Below are 18982 nucleotides of genomic sequence, written 5' to 3'. Positions count from 1 at the left end.
GTGCTCGTGCCCGGCGGGCTCTATTTAGCGCCGGACCGGGAAGATGGCGGAGGCCATGGAGACGGAGCCGGCGGGCGGCGGCAGCAGCGCCGAGCCCGCCGCCTTCAAGCGCCCGGACCTGCCGGCGCCGCCCCGCGCCGCCGAAGGCGGCGAGCCAGGGCCCAGCCCGCCGGGGCCCGGCGCCCCGCGGCCGGTGGCGGCGCCGGCGCCGCGCTACGTGGAGCCGCCGTGGGGGAGCCGCCCGCCGGGCGGCGCCGGGTACGCGCTGGAGGTGCTGAAGGGCGGCGTGGCGCTGGGCTCGGTGCGGCTGGACGGCGGCAGCTGGTTCCTGGCGGGGCGGCTGCCCGGCTGCGCCGTGGCCCTGGAGCACCCGTCGGTGTCGCGGCACCACGCCGTGCTGCAGTACCGCGGCGCCGGCCGCCCCGGCGAGGACGCCGCCGCCGGCTTCTACGTGTACGACCTGGGCAGCACCCACGGCACCTTCCTCAACAAGGCGCGGGTGCCGCCGCGCACCTACTGCCGCGTGCGCGTGGGCCACGGGCTGCGCTTCGGCGGCAGCTCCCGCCTCTTCCTGCTGCAGGTGGGCCGGGGCCGGGGCCGGGCCGCGGCGGGAGGGGGCCGGGGCGACGGCGACACGCGGCCCGAAAACCCCGGGCGCGCTGCAGTGCGGTAGGTCAGGAAAGCAGAGCGGTCATGTTCCCTTGTGATCAAGGGCAGCTCCTTCTAGTAGGAGCCTGGAAAGTGCTCAGAGCACCCTGCAGGCACCTAACAGACTTTAGGTGCTCGTCCCATTTAGCTCCTTATGTGCGCCACAGGTAACAGATCTATGGAAGTCTTTGCATTCTGCCTTTAAAAACAGTCGTATTTCAGATCGAGCTGCCTACTAATACACCTAGTACACAGTAGTGCTTGTTTCTTTTTCCCCCCTCTGGATAGAATGTTAAAATGAATGTATCGGGGGGCTGCAAACCGTAACAAATAGTCTAATAATTACCTTTTTTGAAAAGCACTATAACTTATTTGTGTTACTGTAGTTAACTTACATGTCTGGAAAAAATACTTCATTTATTTTTTAAAACACTTCTTTGAAGTTTATGACTTGTACTGCATAGGGACCTGAAGAGGACCAGGAGTCTGAGTCAGAATTAACTGTAACTCAGCTGAAGGCACTGCGCAAGCAGCAGCAAGCAAAATTAGAAAAGACGATGTTGGGGGAGGACTCTGACGAGGAAGATGAAAAAGAAGAGAAGAGAAATGAGAGCAGTCAGAACAGTGATATGAGCTGTTCGTGGGGAATGGGTAAGTGACAATGCATCTCCGTATAAATATGCTGATGTACCTTGAATGTGCTTTTTTTGTTTGTTTTGTTTCTAAACCAAGTCTTCATGAATACTGGTGTTGGAATTTCACGAGAATGCTTGGTGTCCAAATTCAGCGGAAGGCTTTTAGTACAAAGTAGTCCTTTTCCTTTTAAAAAAAAGGAGACAAACTTGTATCAGACAAGAACTATGCTAGAACTTCTCTTAACATCAGGGAGAAGGTAATTTGGCTGCAACTTGAAAAGGATATGAAACTAAGAGTTGATACTTATGCTATATGTTGTGTTTCTGTGATGGTGTGCACATTTTTCCCTGAAAGGTAGAGTTTAATTGCTTGAGACTGCTATACAATACACCTGACTTTAATTTTTTAAGAGGAAGTCCACATCTTAAAGTTAGTCAAACTGTAATTAATGAGCTTTTGAGTACAAAATAAGCTGCTTTTCTAAACAGAAATGCATAAACCCATAAAACCACTATAATTCACCACTTTAGAGAAGTTCATCTGCAAAATTATATCTTATTATGAAATAGTTAATAGTAAAATGAAAGGATTGAATGCAGAAACAATATTCACATTAAGGAAACTTATTCTACAATGGTGTAGCTGGTATTTCTTTCAAACTAACAAAAGTTGAAATATACTGGTATACTCTTTCCAATGTTTTTTCCATTTTGTTTGCACTTTGTATGTCGTCTTCCAGGGGAGGATGCCGAGGAGGATGAGGCTGAAGAAAACCCCATTGCTATTGAATTTCATGAGGCACAAGATGCCTTCTATATGAAAGATCCTAGGAAGGCCCTACAGGGCTTTTTTGACAGAGAAGGTATGTGTTTGTTTAGGGGTTTTTCTCCCCTCCTCCCTCTTCCCCCCCCCCCCCCAATTCAGGAAAGTCTGGAGTTTGTGTTCTTGTTTTTCTTTACAACTTAAAATGTGGGAGCTAAAGCTTTTCTGTTACATTACTCTTCTCCTCCACCCCTTAACTCACCACTGTAGAGCTGAGTTACTCCTTTTTAAATTGGGAGTTGCAGAGAACATCTTGCATTCCTTTGGAGTGGCACTAAAACCACTTTAATCTTTTGAAGCCATATTTAAGAAATCCAAAACAATCAAATTCCAGACTGTTCTGTTTGGGGATGGCTATGATTGTGAGACAATTGAAAAGTATTAAAAGGCGAATAGCAATAATGAATTGATTTAAACTTTCAGTGGTTGCTAGTGAAGCTTGCATATGACTTGGGTATTTTCTAAAGTGAAAAATAAATTTATCTTCAATATAAATCATATCTGTGAGTCCGGACTGTAAACTGTTATTACTTCAGTAAGATTTACTTTAATACACGCAGATGCAAGGTTGTCATTTCTGTGACCTGCATATTCCTGAACAAGTCACTTAAAGGTGAAGGAATACTTCATAAATCTCTAACCTGAAAAAGCCTTGATCGTAGAAAAATAACAAAATGAGCATAGTATCATCTGAAGATCATTTTGCTAAAAAAAGCAAATCCTCTCCCTTGATATGGGCACCTTATTTCTTTTGTTTAACAATAACATTCTTGTCTTCTCTAAAACTTGTCCCTGCTTATTGCAATTTAGGTAACTACAACAACTTGCTTTCTTTTCCTCTCTAGGAGAAGAGTTAGAATACGAGTATGATGATCGTGGGCACAATAGCTGGCTATGCAGAGTCAAGTACGTTTACCTTCATTAACATTATGTACACAGAGGCCAGCTTTGAGTTCACAAACAAAAGCTGAAGGAATTATTAGTCTGTCTCACTTGCCAAGGAGGCCAATTGGAATTAGGCCTAAGCCCCGATACTGAATAAGGAGGCCAACAATCACTGCCTGTTTCAATGTCTGCACTTCTTTCTTGTCTATCAGCATTTGGTATTCCTTAGAGATGAAAATCAGGAAAGCAAGAGACAAGGCTCTCTCGGAGGGGGAGAGAGAGAGTTTTTATTCTACTGTGTACCCAATTCCTGTTAAGTAGTATAAGGCAATTTTTGATGTGTTCCTGCAAGAGGCCACTGACATCATCCTATCATTAGGTAGGAGAAGGTGTAAGGTAAGAATCGAATCAAATCAGATAGATATGTCTCTGTGTAATGGCTGTACTGCTTTAAAAAAAATTTTGCTTAAAATTTTGATGCTTAAAATAATTCAGGGATTGAAGTTTGACCTATTATCTTGCAGCATTTCTAGAGGAATGATTTGGGAATGGATACAGGAAGACTTACTGTTCAGACTAGTGGAATGAAAGTTTGCCTGCATGTTTTGGGAAATCTGTGCTTGTGTTTTGATTAGTACTGTATAAAATGAAAGGTGAAAATACTTAATCCGGAAAAAGAGGCTAGAGTGAGATAGAAAGAACAATGTCAGCGTAACAAATACAGTATCTGAGTAGTATCCTTGAAAAACTGTTCATTATTGGAGCTGTTTCCCAAACTTTTGAACTGAACAGATTGCCTGTGGATGATGCATCAGGGAAGCAGCTGGTGGCAGAGGCTCTCCATGCGGGAAAGAAAAAAGAAGCAATGATACAGTGTGCGCTGGAAGCTTGCAGGCTACTGGATGCTAGGGGAGTACTGCGGCAAGAAGCAGGTGATTAACCAGTCAAATACTCTGATAGTTCTAGAAGGCCTAAACTAGTGATATGAGATTGCTGTCTTGAATCTGTTTTATTTCTCAGTGGTCTGTAATCACTTTATTCCTTGCATTCCTCCTTACCTTTCCCAGTATCCCGAAAAAGGAAATCAAAGAACTGGGAAGATGAGGATTTTTATGACAGTGATGATGATACCTTCCTTGATCGAACTGGCGCTGTAGAAAAGAAACGACTCAGCAGAATGAAAAAAGCTGGTAAAATAGAAGAAAAACCAGACACTTATGACACTCTGGTAAGAAGAATTATTGTGACATGCCAGGCTTACTCTTTCATATGCATATTATTACTAAGAAGGAAAGCTCTTTTTTATTCACCTGTACTCTAGTTAATCATTTCACATCTTCAACTATCAATTGGCCAAGTTAGAATGGAAACAGACTAGATTTGGTGACTGTAGAATCAGAGACTTCAATCTTTTGAGAAGGAAAAATGGGATATAGAAGAAACTGTAGACGCTTCTTAAGGAAAAAAAAAAAAAAAGTTTGTTATTTCCATTTAGTGCTTAGTGTTCACCTCACAGAAACCATCATTCTGACTGCTGCTAATTGACATGCATCCATTACCTTAAGCAAAGAGGATGACTGGCCATGGAGAATGAACTACCATGTTACCAAGAGCTGTTATGGCTTAGGACAGAGTCATCCTGCAAAAGAAGTAGCCTGCAGCTGCTTGTGTTGTCTCTTTGGAAAAGAAGATTTCAGTCCTTGAGGCTCTGTCACCAGATACCAGCCTGAACTTGACATAAACTAGGGGAGATCTCTGTAAGAGAACTTTGCAACTCTGAAAAGTGCTTTTTGCTTTGTGGGGGATATCTGTCAAATACCTGAAAAGGTTGCTTGCTTTATCATAGTGGAAGCATACTACCTTGTTTTTTGCCTGTGTAGTATGACCTTCTGCTTGATGAATCACAACAGTAGATGAATTAAGTACCAGAACAAGACACTTTTAAAACAGTTTTAAAGCATCAGAAAATAATTGCAAACTTTCAAGTGCACAAAGCACATCCCAAAGAAGGATCTCATCCTGCTCCAGAGAAGCAGCAGCCTGGACTGCCTGGGGTTTGATAGCTAAGAGCCCTACTCAAACAGTAGGGTATAGGAGAAGGTTTGGGGGGCGGGGGGGAGTGGAAATCAGGGTGGTGGTCTAATGTAGCTATGGAAGCATTATGCATATTTTTATGCTTCAGGAAGAAAAGCGTGTGCTCATTATGTGAAAGGACTGATAAGTTGTTTAGGAGCAATCTAGCCTATAATTTTTTTTTAGCCCAGAAACTCCTGGTCAAAGATCAGAAATAAAAAAATGGAGATAATATGGTAGCATATTTGAGGATCTCTTAAAAGGGGGTTTTAAAGAAGATAAAAAGATCTTCTAAGCATGTGGTTCTTTCATAGGTCACAAAATTAAATGAAGCTGAAAATGAGCTTTCTGAGATAACAGAGAAGCTGAAGGCTTCAGGGAAAGGTAAGGCATGAAGTCTCTTTGATTGTAGTGCTTTTCATTAAGAACACTAGAGAGAAGAAAATATATTTTATGGATGTCTGTCTTAAATGCATCTTTTTAGTGTCCCCTTTTGTCAAAGGAATAGGAAGATTTGCAGGTTGTTGAGTTAGCTGAGGAGGATACTTAATGCTATGTATTAGATGAAGAGTGTATGCACTGTGTATAGTCACTTGCTAATGAATGCAAGTTTTTCCAAAAGCATACAACATCAAAGTTAAGGAGGAGAGTGTACAAGCTCCTGGAGCTTAACAGGAGCTGAGTACTTATTATTGTTTGTCTGTCCATTTTAGTGAAACCAGCCCAATTTGAAAAACAAATTTTTCCATTCCCTCCAAAACCATTTATAAGGGGAGAGCAAACAATTGACAGAATATAGACAGTATCCTTTATTTCTTTTCTTTCATTGAAGATGCACCTTAAGAAGGAAAGATGGGAAAAGAGAAATGTAGAGTTAAAGTAGTTGATGCTTAGCCCCCGCCCCGCTCAGTGAACTTGCTAACTTACAAGGGTGCCATTCAGATTCTAACATTGTGCCCTTTCTGTTTCATAAAGGTGACCAAAAGCATAATCACTTGAATGCTTGCATCCATCCTACTTTGGTTAGCATAATTTTGATGTTTACTGGAACTGAAATATTGGAGAAGAGTACTCTTCTCTTTCCATTTGCTTCTAGCAGCTCTTCAGTACCCTTACTCAGCTTAGGTGATGTCAGAGGCATGTTCTGATGCACTGTATTGATAAGGGGGGGGAGGGGGGAGAAGACATTTGTCCCTTAGCTCTGCAGTGAGGGGGTTTGCCACAGACATCTGCCTGGACTGAAGAAATATTGTCAAGCTTGTCTTCAGGCAGGAAACTTGACTTGGTGATCTCATGGTGTTCCTTTTTAGTGCTAAGTTTGCTTCTCATCACAGGATCTTAATACTGGCATGAAAAGGCAGCAGACACCTCTGTTTTCTGGCATAGAAATGTTACAATCAGAATGCAACAAGGATTTAGGAGGAAAACTTGATATTCCCCCCCTTCCTCCCCCCCCCCCGCCCCCAAAAAAAAAGGGCGAGTTAAAAATAAGGAGGTTGAAAGTTTGTGAATAATGGCATGGATTTCAGAAACATTCAAATATAGTGTTCCTATATGTATCTGGTAGTGACAGGTTTAAAGTTGTACTACACAGAGCTGTATGTCACTGTATGTTATTGATGTCTTGTGGAGTAGAAGGAAGGCATGAAGGAAATGTATTTAAGTTGATTCTTCATACAAGAAGCTTTTTAACAGAGTTGGCGATAATAAAGGTGGCAATGTCAGTTTGTCGGTAGGGCTTTCCTCCAAGAAGCCTAGCAGCAATCTGACAGCTGTGCTCTCTTCTGTGCGTTATGTGGGTACGTTTCTTTCTGGTAATTCAACCCCACACCAAAACTCATTTGGATCAACATTTTTGTTGATGATAGATTATACCAGATCACTGTTCAAAACAGCTTACTGATCCATTGAGCTTTCTAACTGATAGGATGGTTCAGCATCATTAAAGGAATTGTTTTCAGCCTGACTTTACTGATAAGTAGTTCATGATTAACTAGCAGGAAAAGCTAATGCTTTATATTGACTGAGATATGTAATTCCAAGCTCTCGTGTTATGAAGCATTTGTTTATGCTGGTACTGTTTCTCAACAAGACCATTAAATCATATTGTAGTAGGGACTAGCAGAAGGAAGAACCAGGTCATTCATCAGAACTTTATACTGTTAGTAGAAGTGTAATACATTATCACAGTTTGGTAAGTTGTAACTGGTTATACAGCTAGTTTAGAGCATGGGAAAAATTGCCATCTCAGCATTTATTGCTGGGCCCAGTAGTCTGCAAGGTATTTCAATACTAAATCACTCTGTATTGCATGGGAATTTCCTAAAACTGGTCCAGGATAAAACATAGCAAGTATTGCATCATCAGTTTGTGCATGCGTGCTGGATATTCTTGTTTTCTCTGATTTCTTTGGGTGTCTCAGGTTAATCACAGATGTGGGTTACAGCTGTAACCCAGGAGCATGCTTATTGATCCTGGGTGATTCTTACTGTTGTCTTGAGCTGGCTGGCAGAGTTGCTGCATTACATAAAGTTCTGAAACCTTAAAACACTTTGGTCTGCTCTGAGTGATTATTTGTAGCCAAAGGGCAAGTGTGTAGAGAGGCCAATGAGTGAATGACAGGCTAAATTGCAACATCTTTTACCAAGCATCTGGAGAGATTAAGTGGTTGTCAGAAAGATCTCCGCAGAAATTTTACAAATTGTTCTCTAGAGTTCTTCAGAACTGATTACTGATCTAACTTGATCTGTCTTCAGAATTAACTTGGTATCCGTCATTCACTGGTGCAGCCGAATGAAAATCAAATACGTAGAGCTCTTCAGTCTTGTTGTTTTTGTTGCCTGTTCAGAAGAAAATTATTGATAAGTTGATGTTGCAGTAAATAGCCTTACATCTTTTTTTTTTTCCCCTGGAATATAAAATATAATAGCCATGATTGATTCGCCTCCTAGCAATGTTTAATTTTCCTTAAATAGCATAGAAAACTGCTGCAACAGATATTGAATGCTAACAATAACCCTGTAAGCAAAACTACCTGATCTTGGGTACTGTTGGTTCCTCAAGTAGGAATCAAGCAGAGAAAGCTATCTGCAAAACAGATAGTCCAACTTACTGAAGATCACTCAGAGAAGGATCTCTTACACTGTTCTGTGGCTAAAGAAGCGAGCTGTGGAACAGCACCTTTAAATGTTCTGGATTATCTGACTAGACAAGAAACCTGGGCTATGAATTTTGGTGTTTAAATTAAATGTTAGGAATCATTCCCCTCAGCTGCAACCTCCTAGGAGTTTCAGATTGTTCATTGACAATACCTTTGTGCTAACTTTTTTTTTTTGTCTCAGTTCGCACAAATATTTATGAGGGGAAAAAGAAGAGTTTCTAGCTGAATTTCTAACATGACATGTTTTGTCATCATTTATATTTGGGTGGAGTCAGGTAGTAAAACTGGTTCTTATTTTACGGAGCCCATCAATTCTGTTAATCTTTAAACAGTTACTATTGTGGCTTTCATGTGTAAATGTTTAGTAGTCATGTATAATTGCTTAAACGTGTACTCTTAACGATTACTTTCTTTGTGCACATTTAAAATATGAAGTACTACCTAAATAGTTAAGCTGAACTAAAAATAAATCATTGGTCACATAATTATTCTTGTGCATATATAGATATATGTCTATAATGATGAATGTAAATATTAGGTGTACCAATTTCAATACAATAGTAAGAGGCAGAAAACTGTTGCCTGTCAAAAGGCTTGTTAAAATTCTAGCAACAAAACTTTTCTTCTTTGTTTGCCTCCCAGTTTTCTTTGTTGAACAGAATATAAGCACTTCTGAAGCATTGTTAAAGCCCAAGAAAGGAGGTTTTTCTGATCTTTTGAAATTCATATGTTAGAATTCTGTATTTATTTTTGTTAGTCATTAGAGCTCTAGGTTTTCTTCCTTAGTTTTATTTTAATTAGTCAAGACTGCATACAATTATTAATATTTGAAAATAGGTGGAGTACAGAGACTGTCATTATTTTTTTGAAATATAGAACAGTGTGTTCTCGTTAGAAAAACACATCAAAGCAAAAATAAATTTTGTGTGATTCTCCTAACAGATAAAACTATCCTTATATGCACTCAGTCTTCTGGGGGAGGAGGCAGAATCATGTGTTGATTCATTTCTGGGTTTGCAAATATTATTACATAACACCCATGCAGTGGTGCAGCATACTTCATAAGTGTGGTTACATTTTTAGATTGCAACTACAGAAAGAAGCCAGGAAACTTTTTTTTAATTACGAGGCAGAATATCTTGAAGTTAAGATGAATAATGTAGAGTACAGACTGACTTACTCATAAAGAAACATTCCATTTTAAAAGAGAGGCTTTGTTATCTAAGTGAATGAACATTTACTGTCAGGCTCTTGTTAGGATTCATGCTTTCATCTTTCCAGGGCTGACAACTTCTGTAATTTTACCATTCAACACAAACTTGCAGAGAAGGTAGAGATTCATTTATACCGTATTCTCTAAAGGTAGGACTTGATCAGTATGATCCTCATCTCCCCACCAATAATCGTATATATTTTCGCATTATCTTGCCTAGTCCAGTCCCAGCCAGCAGCTCAAGATTCTTTGGATGAATTCATGACAGAAATAAAATCTGGATGCAACTTAGACAGTGTTACACGAAAGAAACTTCATTTGCGGTCTTTTGAACTGAAGAAAGAGCAACAGAGGCTGAAAGGGTTAATAAAGCTTGTTAAGCCTGCAGAACTGCCTGAGCTGAAGCCCCAGTAAGTAATGTTAAACTGTAAAACCACTGTTACTGTATATTGTCCATGGGCAATTGTGCAATCCCAGTTTTCCGAAAGCAACAGCAGCACTGCCTTACAAACTACCTGGTGTGTCTCTTTAAAGAGCCACAGTGACTTTTGGCTGTTGCTGCACCTGTGATTGAAGCAGACACACAACAGTATGATAGGCCCATACTGTGGAAGTGAGAGGGGAAGGGAACCAGGAGCATAGTGTCTTTATATTCAACCTGCATCCAAAAGGAAATGGAGAATTTTACAGTATTGTGTATAAAATGAAAATCACACTCACGCCCTGAAGTGCACCTGGAAGTCAATTGTGGCTGTTCAAGTACTGCCTAGCAACACTGCTTCAATTCAAGAGAGCGTATGCTGGTTTCATCATTTGCTAGTAGCAGCTTAATTAGAGATTTAATTACTTAATTTACTTAAATTGAGGTTTGGCCTCTGAATGTGCCTTCATATTTTTGTTTTTTATTTTTATATAATATACACACATACACGTGTGTGATACACACACACACAGTACGTACATATGTAAGTATGTGTGTGTAAATTAGTTGAAGGAAGTCTGTTCGATAGATGTTCCTATCCTGGCAGGTGTATGCCACCTAGGAGTCATCTCCTGCAACTTCCTCTTGTATTCTGCAATTGAGGGCTTAAAAGGGTTTCTCTATATTCATCCTTATTTTGCAGATATTTCCCATTTGTAAATAGAAGCTTTGTTTGATAGTTTGTATACTGTTTTCCTCTGTATTTGATTTTTATTAGGAGTGGGAGTTACAGTCTGGAAGCGGAGAGCAAGCCTAAAAAGATTACCCTGCCTCTCTTCGGTGCAATGAAAGGGGGGAGCAAATTCAAGCTGAAAACTGGAAGCCTAGGGGTAAGTTGGGCACAGAGACCAGCTGTAGTGCAGACTTTGTTTTTCTTCCTTATCAGTGCTGTGAGCCAGACAGTTTCTCAGTCATCTTCTTAGGTTCTGAAGCCTGCAGGTGACAACACAGTCTTCTTGCATGTGTGGAAATAGCATGGAGGAGCAAGTGTTGGGGAGCAGAAGCTGCACAGGGCAGCAAGCAGTGGGTGTTGGACAGGGTTTGCTGCTGGCAATAGCCCTTCTGCGCCCTTGCCCAGTCTCCTGGGGCACAGACAGTCAGAAAGGCAGTGGATCATACAGATGCAGTCTGGGGACCTCAGACCAAAAGACTGCTATACATCAGCAGCTGTGCCTTCACTCTTTTCTGTTTTTCTCAATCTTTTAGCTAAGATCATATCCAAGGTTAACTCAGTTTCCAGAGTCCCTCTTATCAAAACTGTTCTGCTCTTCAATGAACATGCATCTCTTCTCCTCTTCTATCTCTACCAATGGCTTTTTCTTAAAAGCTAACTATTTTTTATCCTGAGAGTGTTTTCTTACCAGCTCTTTCTGTGACAGTAACATGCATGCTTTCTGCAGTAATGAACATCTGTAACACCTACCTCTGTGTTATCCTAGCACTGATGCCCAAGTTTTTTTGTCCTGCAGAAGTTGCCTGTCAAGCGTCCAGATATCCCTGAAAGCTTGTTAAAAATGAAAGATGATGGACCAGAAGAGGAGGAGGAAGAGGAGGAGGAAATGGAAGAGGAGCAAGAAACAGATACAATAAACAGCAGAGCGTCAAAACTAGAAACAAAAATGACAGCACAGGAAGAAACAGGAAAAGAGACTAGTGTCACTGCTTGTTCTCCTTGCAAGATCAAGAATCTGGAATCCCTTCAGGATGGTAAACCGTGGATTTTGATTTTTGTTCTAGTAATAAAACTGAATCTGTAACTGAATTTTCATAGCTACATGAAATGCCTAAGGTTTGGGTCAGAGTTTCCAGCAGTATCTCCATAGATTTGTTTTCCATAAATTTTTGCCACAAGTCTAGAGTTTGTGTGCTAACAGCTGAGAAACAGCTGAATTTCACCTAGTCCATGTCAGAACTCTGCTTAGCAGTCTGTTTCTCGTGATTTTGGTGAAACAGAAGAAATCTGAAAGGTCAAGAAAGGTCCTATGTTGGTAAGCCCTGCTTACATTAGATTGAGTGGCCATATGATAACAAATACAATGTGTTGTTGGCAGGGAGAGTGGCTTAATTAGAAAGCAAATGTCTATGTAAAGCCTCAGATCAGTTTGTAAAGAGGAAAAACAATTTTAAAAGTAGCAAGGGAGAGGTATTTTCATTGCCTCCGTACAGCTTACCTGTAATTCATCCTTTTACATATCAAAGTGATATATGTGAAAATTCAGGAATAATGAGTCTCAGTAAATGACGTGTGTGACAGAAACATAATGCCAGCTTCTTGTCTTAATGCTGGCCAAGCTGAAAAGTATGTTTTAACTAGTTATGAGCTTTTAATATCTTATTGTGATGGACTTGATAGATGTAATAGTTTGGAGGACTTCTAAGAGAAAATTTCTTCTTGAGATGAATGTAGCTGAATGTTCCCTTTTGTACCTTGTTTCAGGGATTCTACTCATCAGAGTTACTGGAGAGTATTCACCTAGCTCTTTCTCTTTGTTTTACAGGGGTTCACTTCCTGCCTGAGCCAAAGATACTGAGGAATAAATCTCGGATGGGCCCCTCGCAAGAGAAATCTCCAGGTGAGCAGTGCAATTTAGTGCTAAATATGGTGAGGTGGTGAGGACAAGTCACTTCAAATATGTTCAAGATCTCCATTGTAGTTCTCATAGTCATCAACAGCTTTGAGATTCTTTGTTAAAAGAACTAGAATGAAAGGAGAAGAAAATTATTTTAATTTAGTAGCATAAACATAATGCTGTTTTCCCCTTACTCTTTTTCAGTATCTGTTGTCACATTACAAAAGGAAGGTTTTGTCCTTCTGCAGTGTTAATTACTACATAACATTATCTAGCACTATATTAATGACCTGGATAGCTCCTCTCCTTGCACAAAAAAAAATTAGATCATCAAGATGAAGACCCTGTTTGGTGTACTGAACATCTGGAGGAGATCTCTATGAAAAAATAGAAAATTCATAACCCAGACTCCTAAGAACATGTTGTCCTGTCTTCTCCATCTCATTCATAGACTTAAGTCATGAGTCTCATGATTTCACAGGTTAAGTGGCAGAAAAGTCAGATATACTTACACATTTCTGTCTTCCTCTCACCTATGTTACTCTAAAATATATATATATTTTTAAACATGTTTGTCCAGCACATTTCCTACTATTTCTATCATCTGGTATAATATTTGGAACTTAGGCAAGAATGCAGTAGTGTAGCTGGGCACATATCCTTTTAGGAAAGGTTTTTCTTAATCAGTCACTGTAGTGATTACAAATAGAGAAAAGCTTCTAGAAAATTAACATCTACCATTAGCTAAAAATGTGTTAGAATCACAAATAGAGGATTTCATTAAATGGTGTTCAGCTAAGTGATTGACAGTGTAATAAACATAAGTTAATCTCAATAAATCTTTGGAAAAACAACAGGATGTTCAGCAGACTTAAATGTGAATTTTGTTGCAGTAAGCTTTCTTGGATTTCCTTTTTGACATATCCATCTTTGAACTTTCTATAAGCTTATTTCTGATAGAATTGGTAATTTATGATGTGTCATAAAAACAAATCTTCTTTCTTCTCAGCATCTGAGACAGTATGTAAAGAACCTGAAGAGACATCTGAGAAAGTTAAGAAAATAAACAACTCAAGCAAGGTCAGTTATGATTCATTGAAACTCTTAAGCTGCAGGAGTCATGGTGTCATTTAGGAGATTCCTTATTAGTGAAGTAGACTAACAATTTGATCAAGTGTGACTTGGTGATGGTAGCGCTTTTCTGCTCTACAAGACCCAAATACAGAACCACACACCACCTTGAGGCACAGCTTTTTGAGCCTCCAATGAGAAGTTAAAGCACAGCATTTCACAAATGATAGAGGTGTTCATACAAGCCATAGTAAAACAACAGAGGCTCTCAATTCAGTCACAAACTTATTTTTCCAACTTTTCACTTGGCAATGCTGGTGTTAAGCCTCTGCTAATCACTTGTTTCCCTGCATCAAATGTTCTGTAGAACACAGGTGCTTTCTGGGCTATACCAATGGCACTGCAAAACTTTGCTTGAGGAGTAGCTTGGGAAACATGCATTGGCTAATGCAGAAGAGACTGGACTGGTGAGGAACTAAAGTTGTAGCTCATCTGTATTGCCATTATCAAACTTCACCTTTCTGGAAGATGGGGAAAGAGACAAGTATATGAAATTACTGTCTTTGGAAACCCAATTATTATTAGATTTCATGGATGTACCAGATAATGTTTCTCCCGTGCATAAGACTTGCATATGCCTTTCAAATTTTGTGGGGGGCAGGCAATTACTGTTTTCCTGGAGGTGGGAGGAAGCTACTCTGACAGCACACTCTTAGCCTAATTGATTATTGTGAGGTACTTCCCTTTGGAGTACTTCAGTCTCTTGTGCTGGCTGCTATCAAAGATTACTACACTAAGTGGGCCATAAGTTCTGACCATCATGACAATTTCTTTGTGGTGGCCATCTAATTTTAAGACTTAAAATTGATGGTACACTCTTCATACACACTGCACCACTCATTTAAAGAAACTTAACTCCCTGGCAGCTGTGTGTGCTAACTGCCTCCTTTGTTGTTAGTCCTGGCAAAGGACCCAAGGAGAGGATAGGCGCAGCCTTTGGAATGGTCCCTTATTGCTGACCTAAAGTATGTTGATAAAAGAAGCGGGAGTAAATTTATACTGCTTCAGCCCAAGATTTACTGTTTCTATGAATGTAGGAGGACAAGGCAGCTTCTCACGCTGAGGCAGTCAAGTCAGCACCTTTCATCGGCACAGAACTTCCTCCAAGAATTCTAACACTGAGCATTTTCCGAATACCAGGTGGCTTAGCTGTATTCTGTCTCCTATTACAAATCACTTTTTCCCACATGCTGTCTCTGTGTTTGGGCTCAGACCTAGCATGGAAAAAAACAATCAGAGGTCAGCATGTTGTGGGGGAGGAGGGGCTGGTAGCTTTTTGGGGGGGAGATTTTAATATTTGAGAAATAACTTCAAATCATATGAAACTGGAAAAACAACGTTGTTATTTTAAGTGGCTATTCACAAACCATATTTAAAAAATGTTGAACTTCACAGTACAATGTTTTCCAGAACGCTAATCTTCCGGAAGAACTATTTTAGAGGATAATTTGGGGAAGGAAAGATTCTGAGGGAATGAAAAATTGCTTTGGCTGTCTACTTAAGACTGTCATGATGCTATAGAGTAATGGGAATCTGTACTGAGTAACATGGATACATTTTGAGCTCTTAGCAATGTTTTACTCTACAGTTGTATGGGTTTTTTATTTATTACCTATCTGCAGGTGTTGAAAACAAAAGCTGTTGAGAAAATGATGCTGATGTGGTAAAACTGAAAAATCTGGGGACAAAAAGGCATTGCCCTGTCAGTATTTAAATTGCAGTGAATCAGTGATGCCAGTGAGACCAGAATTTTTTTTGAAAAACTAAGTTACCCTTACTTAATAGTTGAATTCTTATATACTCCAACTTGAAAATGACTTTAAACCCAAAGTTTTCAGTTGGATTGTGCTTTAAATGACTAAAGCACCTTTTTGAAACTTCTAAAGTTTTATCCTGTGTAAAGAAATTTGATATTGAATGACACTACCATAACATTGGGGCGATAAGGTTAAACAATCCAGCAGTGGAGCTGGAGGGAGGAAGGGAAAAGTTTTCATTGAAACAGAAAATGTCAAATACACTTCTGTTATTCAGTAAAACTGTTGTGTTACATTAAATTTATCTCCCTCGACTAGTCTGCCCAGCTCTTCTGTATGAAGGCAGTGGCTGACCTGATATTAGTGTTGGTAATGGTTCTGTTTTGAGCAGGAGGTTGGCCTGGATGACCTCCAGAGGTCCCATTCAACCAACGTTTCTACGATTCTGTGACTTACTGGGAATGAACTGGATCGAAGAGATTTATGTGACTGTGACACAGCCGGGTTGCATCACCTTTAACATCTTTTCTCCTTTTGCAGGTCCAACCGTCTTTTTTCTCCTCACAGTATCCAGATGATGACCCAGATTACTGCATATGGATTCCTCCTGCAGGTATCAACCACTTAAGGTTTTTATTCCTATAGCTCAAGAATCTATCTAATAAGTAGTCAGGGTTTCCTTGTAATGTAGCGCCAAAAAAAAAAAATCCACAAATACTTTACTCAGACCTGATGTTTTCTGGCATGTTATGCCCCAGATTTTTCTTGTATGGCTATGCAAGTCTTGTAGTGAAATGCTGACTATTTCTGTAGTAGCTTGATCTTGCCAAGTAAATGGGCAGATGCACCTTAAGTTTGTTTTTCAGTTTTCTAACACTTCAGAGAGCTCAACCCATTCTTTAGCTTTCAATGTGACAGGAATTTCCTAAGAAGCGATTTTGTATACACAACCATTGAGGATACGATTTATGCATAGGGACACTCACATTAGTCAAATAAGTACTTAAAGGGGACCTGACTGACCTTGTACAGTCTGTAGCACAGTTTCATTACTCCTGGTACTTCAGCTATGTCCACAGTCTCTGATTGCACCTCTGTGTTGCAGTGTATGTTTAACTCCAGAGATACTGAATGCATCTTTCTGGTGCCTCCTTTCACATGTAGTACATGTAGAGAAGCTCAAAACTTTACTAGGGATAAATCCTTCAGCAATCTTAGCATTCCCAGTTTTTGTAGAAGACTGGAACCTAAAAACTTTCTGTAGATTTTTTTTTCAAAAATCATTGGATTACAAACTTTGCCATGTATTCTGGAGAGAGGTCTTGTTAACTCTTTGGTGGAGGTATGGAATAACTGGTGCATGCATCCAATATATGAATTTTTTTTTTATTTCAGTTCCAAGTGTTTCTATTTAAGTGTGGTTATTGTTAACAATGTAATGAATTTTCAGTTGCTCTGATGTCCTGGATCATGCATGAAGGCTAATCTTTGAACTTACTAGAGAAACCTACATTTGGTAAATTCATGACAGTCAGTCATTTTTTAATAAGGCTGTTATGGGCTTAAAACATGGACAGGCTCCAGAAGGAATAAGAAAACTGGGCGTAAATTTCACTAGAGAAAACTATAACCTAGTGAATCCTCCTTCGAGGAAAAGACTGCACTTCCATGGCAAATGAATCAAATGGAACAAAATACCCGATTCAGTAACTTGGAGAAGGTATGATCTGGGAGAGCCAAGCCAGTTGTGCCCATAAGAGGGAGCTCCATTTCCTTTCTCTGCCTGCTAATAGTTAAGACTTATTTTCTGTCTAAGCTGGTGTAATGAGAACAACAGAAGAGGGAAGGGAAACGCACCTGCACACACTTACAAGTGTAAATCAAAATGTTGTTGTTCTCGTTGTGCCCATCTGGCAGGTGCTGTCTAGAGACTATTTCATACTTTGCTACAAATTCATCTCAGAGGAAAAAATATATAACATTTTCCTCTTTGTTCATTAGGTCAAAGTGGTGATGGCAAAACTCATCTAAATGAAAAATATGGCTACTAAGATTCAGACTCCAGAGAGTGCTCTGTGGTTTAAAGGACTGCTCTACTTTGGACTCTTTCCTGCACATCAAGTGAGGGATAAAAGTTGTTTTTTGAAACACTGTTTCAAATTCAAGGACATCAGCAGCCATTCTGACTATTAGCTTTCATTATTGCATCTGCTGTTTGTTTTCTAAAAACCTTTTTAAAGATTCCTGACTCTTGCCCACGCATTTTGCCTCTTCCTTCCAATTTTAACCATGTCCTTTACATTTGGTGTGGACCTGTAGACTCATTTTCCCCTTTTGTATGTAAAAGTATACAAAGATAGTTAAAGAAAAACACCCTCTGTATACCTACAGGCTTGATAAAATTTATTCATGCTGGTTTTATGCAATTAAAATGAGAAACACAAGTGTTTTGCTCTATTGCTGCTATTTGAAAATAATAGTTAAGGCAAACAGCCTACAATTCACTTTTTCTGATTGAAAACTTTTAATTAAAAAACAACTCTTTCCACTCCTCCCTCATGCAGTTTTTGGAATGCAGTTGCTAGAACACTCAGTATGAAGGGGACTTGGAATGATGATAATACTGTGTTACAAGAGTGCAAAAACACTCTGGAGAACTGAAGAGGCTGTTATTCCTTATCTTAAATAAGAGGGTAACAGAAGATACAATGAAAGGATATCCTGGAAAAACTTTTAATGAAGTCTGTTCTTTCCCTGTTACAACGCAAGAACAGTGGGGCATTTAAATTCAGAGATGGCATTCTAGAAATTGCATTAATCAAGAATATACTTATATACCTAATTAGGCTATGACCTTCTTTACCACCAAATGGTGTTAGAGGCAAGAATAAAGTAAGGTTAAGAGAGTGATTAGGCATCTTTATGAAAAGGTGACAAGACTACCTAAAAACAGTGCTGTAAAAGTTTGCTGAAAGAATCTAAATTTGTCTTACTACCGAGCTGACTTCGAACTGCTTCATGTTTGGGAGGAGAGGGATACAGATTCTCCAGTACAAGCTCAGAACCACTCTTTCTGCTGCTTACTGCACTTTTACTGGATTAGATGGACCAATTATGTAACTGCTACATAGAATGCCTTTAGAAAACCACTTGGGGTGGTATCCATTTTACAGAAACATTATTTTGAAATCTTGACTTTTTTTAACCCTATGTTTTTTTCATCATCACTTTTTGTGAGCATAAGTTTAAGCTTTTCTTGTCATCTTTTTTTCCTGTTTAAATCCCTTTAAACGAGCCTTTGTTGCAATCACTGCTTTCTTCTGCTGGTTCGACCTTGGTGATTTTTGGTGTGATCTGGGATTGGCTGACTACTATATTTGATGCTGTCAGTCCCCACATGTTCTCAGGCAGCCTAGTGACTGGTTGCCCTGATCAGCCGCCTCTTCCAGTTTACCAGGAAGTCCCTCAGAAGAGAAAGCCCCTTCCCACTACCTCCACAGAAGCCACCATTTTTGACAATGCCGTACTCCTGTGGTTTTTTTCATACTGCTCTAGTGACTGGCTAGTTGCCATTTTAACACTGTGATACCCATGTCATCTCAGATC

The 18982-nt window shown here is 39.8% G+C and overlaps 1 protein-coding gene across 1 annotated transcript; it reads left to right on the top strand.

Moving 5' to 3' along the window:
• Positions 1 to 10: 10 nt before the first annotated feature.
• On the top strand, positions 11 to 17820 carry SLC4A1AP (solute carrier family 4 member 1 adaptor protein). The gene is made up of 14 exons (XM_067293182.1): positions 11 to 580; positions 1113 to 1299; positions 2024 to 2146; positions 2952 to 3012; positions 3784 to 3923; positions 4059 to 4219; positions 5379 to 5448; positions 9658 to 9847; positions 10637 to 10748; positions 11388 to 11625; positions 12417 to 12491; positions 13498 to 13568; positions 15917 to 15989; positions 17378 to 17820. Exons 1-14 carry the CDS (start codon positions 44 to 46, stop codon positions 17425 to 17427), a joined length of 2088 nt encoding a protein of 695 aa, XP_067149283.1. The 5' UTR covers positions 11 to 43; the 3' UTR covers positions 17428 to 17820.
• The last annotated feature ends 1162 nt before the right edge of the window (positions 17821 to 18982 follow it).

The sequence above is a fragment of the Apteryx mantelli genome, chromosome 3 (genome assembly GCF_036417845.1).
Source record: "Apteryx mantelli isolate bAptMan1 chromosome 3, bAptMan1.hap1, whole genome shotgun sequence".
Taxonomy (NCBI): domain Eukaryota; kingdom Metazoa; phylum Chordata; class Aves; order Apterygiformes; family Apterygidae; genus Apteryx; species Apteryx mantelli.
The sequence above is the reverse complement of the archived record's forward strand: the minus strand, read 5'-3'. Positions and strand labels throughout refer to the sequence as shown.

Coding starts and splice junctions, on each gene's coding strand:
- SLC4A1AP (XM_067293182.1), top strand. CDS start 44: ATGGCGGAGGCCATGGAGACGGAGCCGGCGGGCGGCGGCAGCAGCGCC. Junction 12,492..13,497: donor CTCGCAAGAGAAATCTCCAG/GTGAGCAGTGCA, acceptor CTTTCTTCTCAG/CATCTGAGACAGTATGTAAA. Junction 13,569..15,916: donor AAATAAACAACTCAAGCAAG/GTCAGTTATGAT, acceptor CTCCTTTTGCAG/GTCCAACCGTCTTTTTTCTC.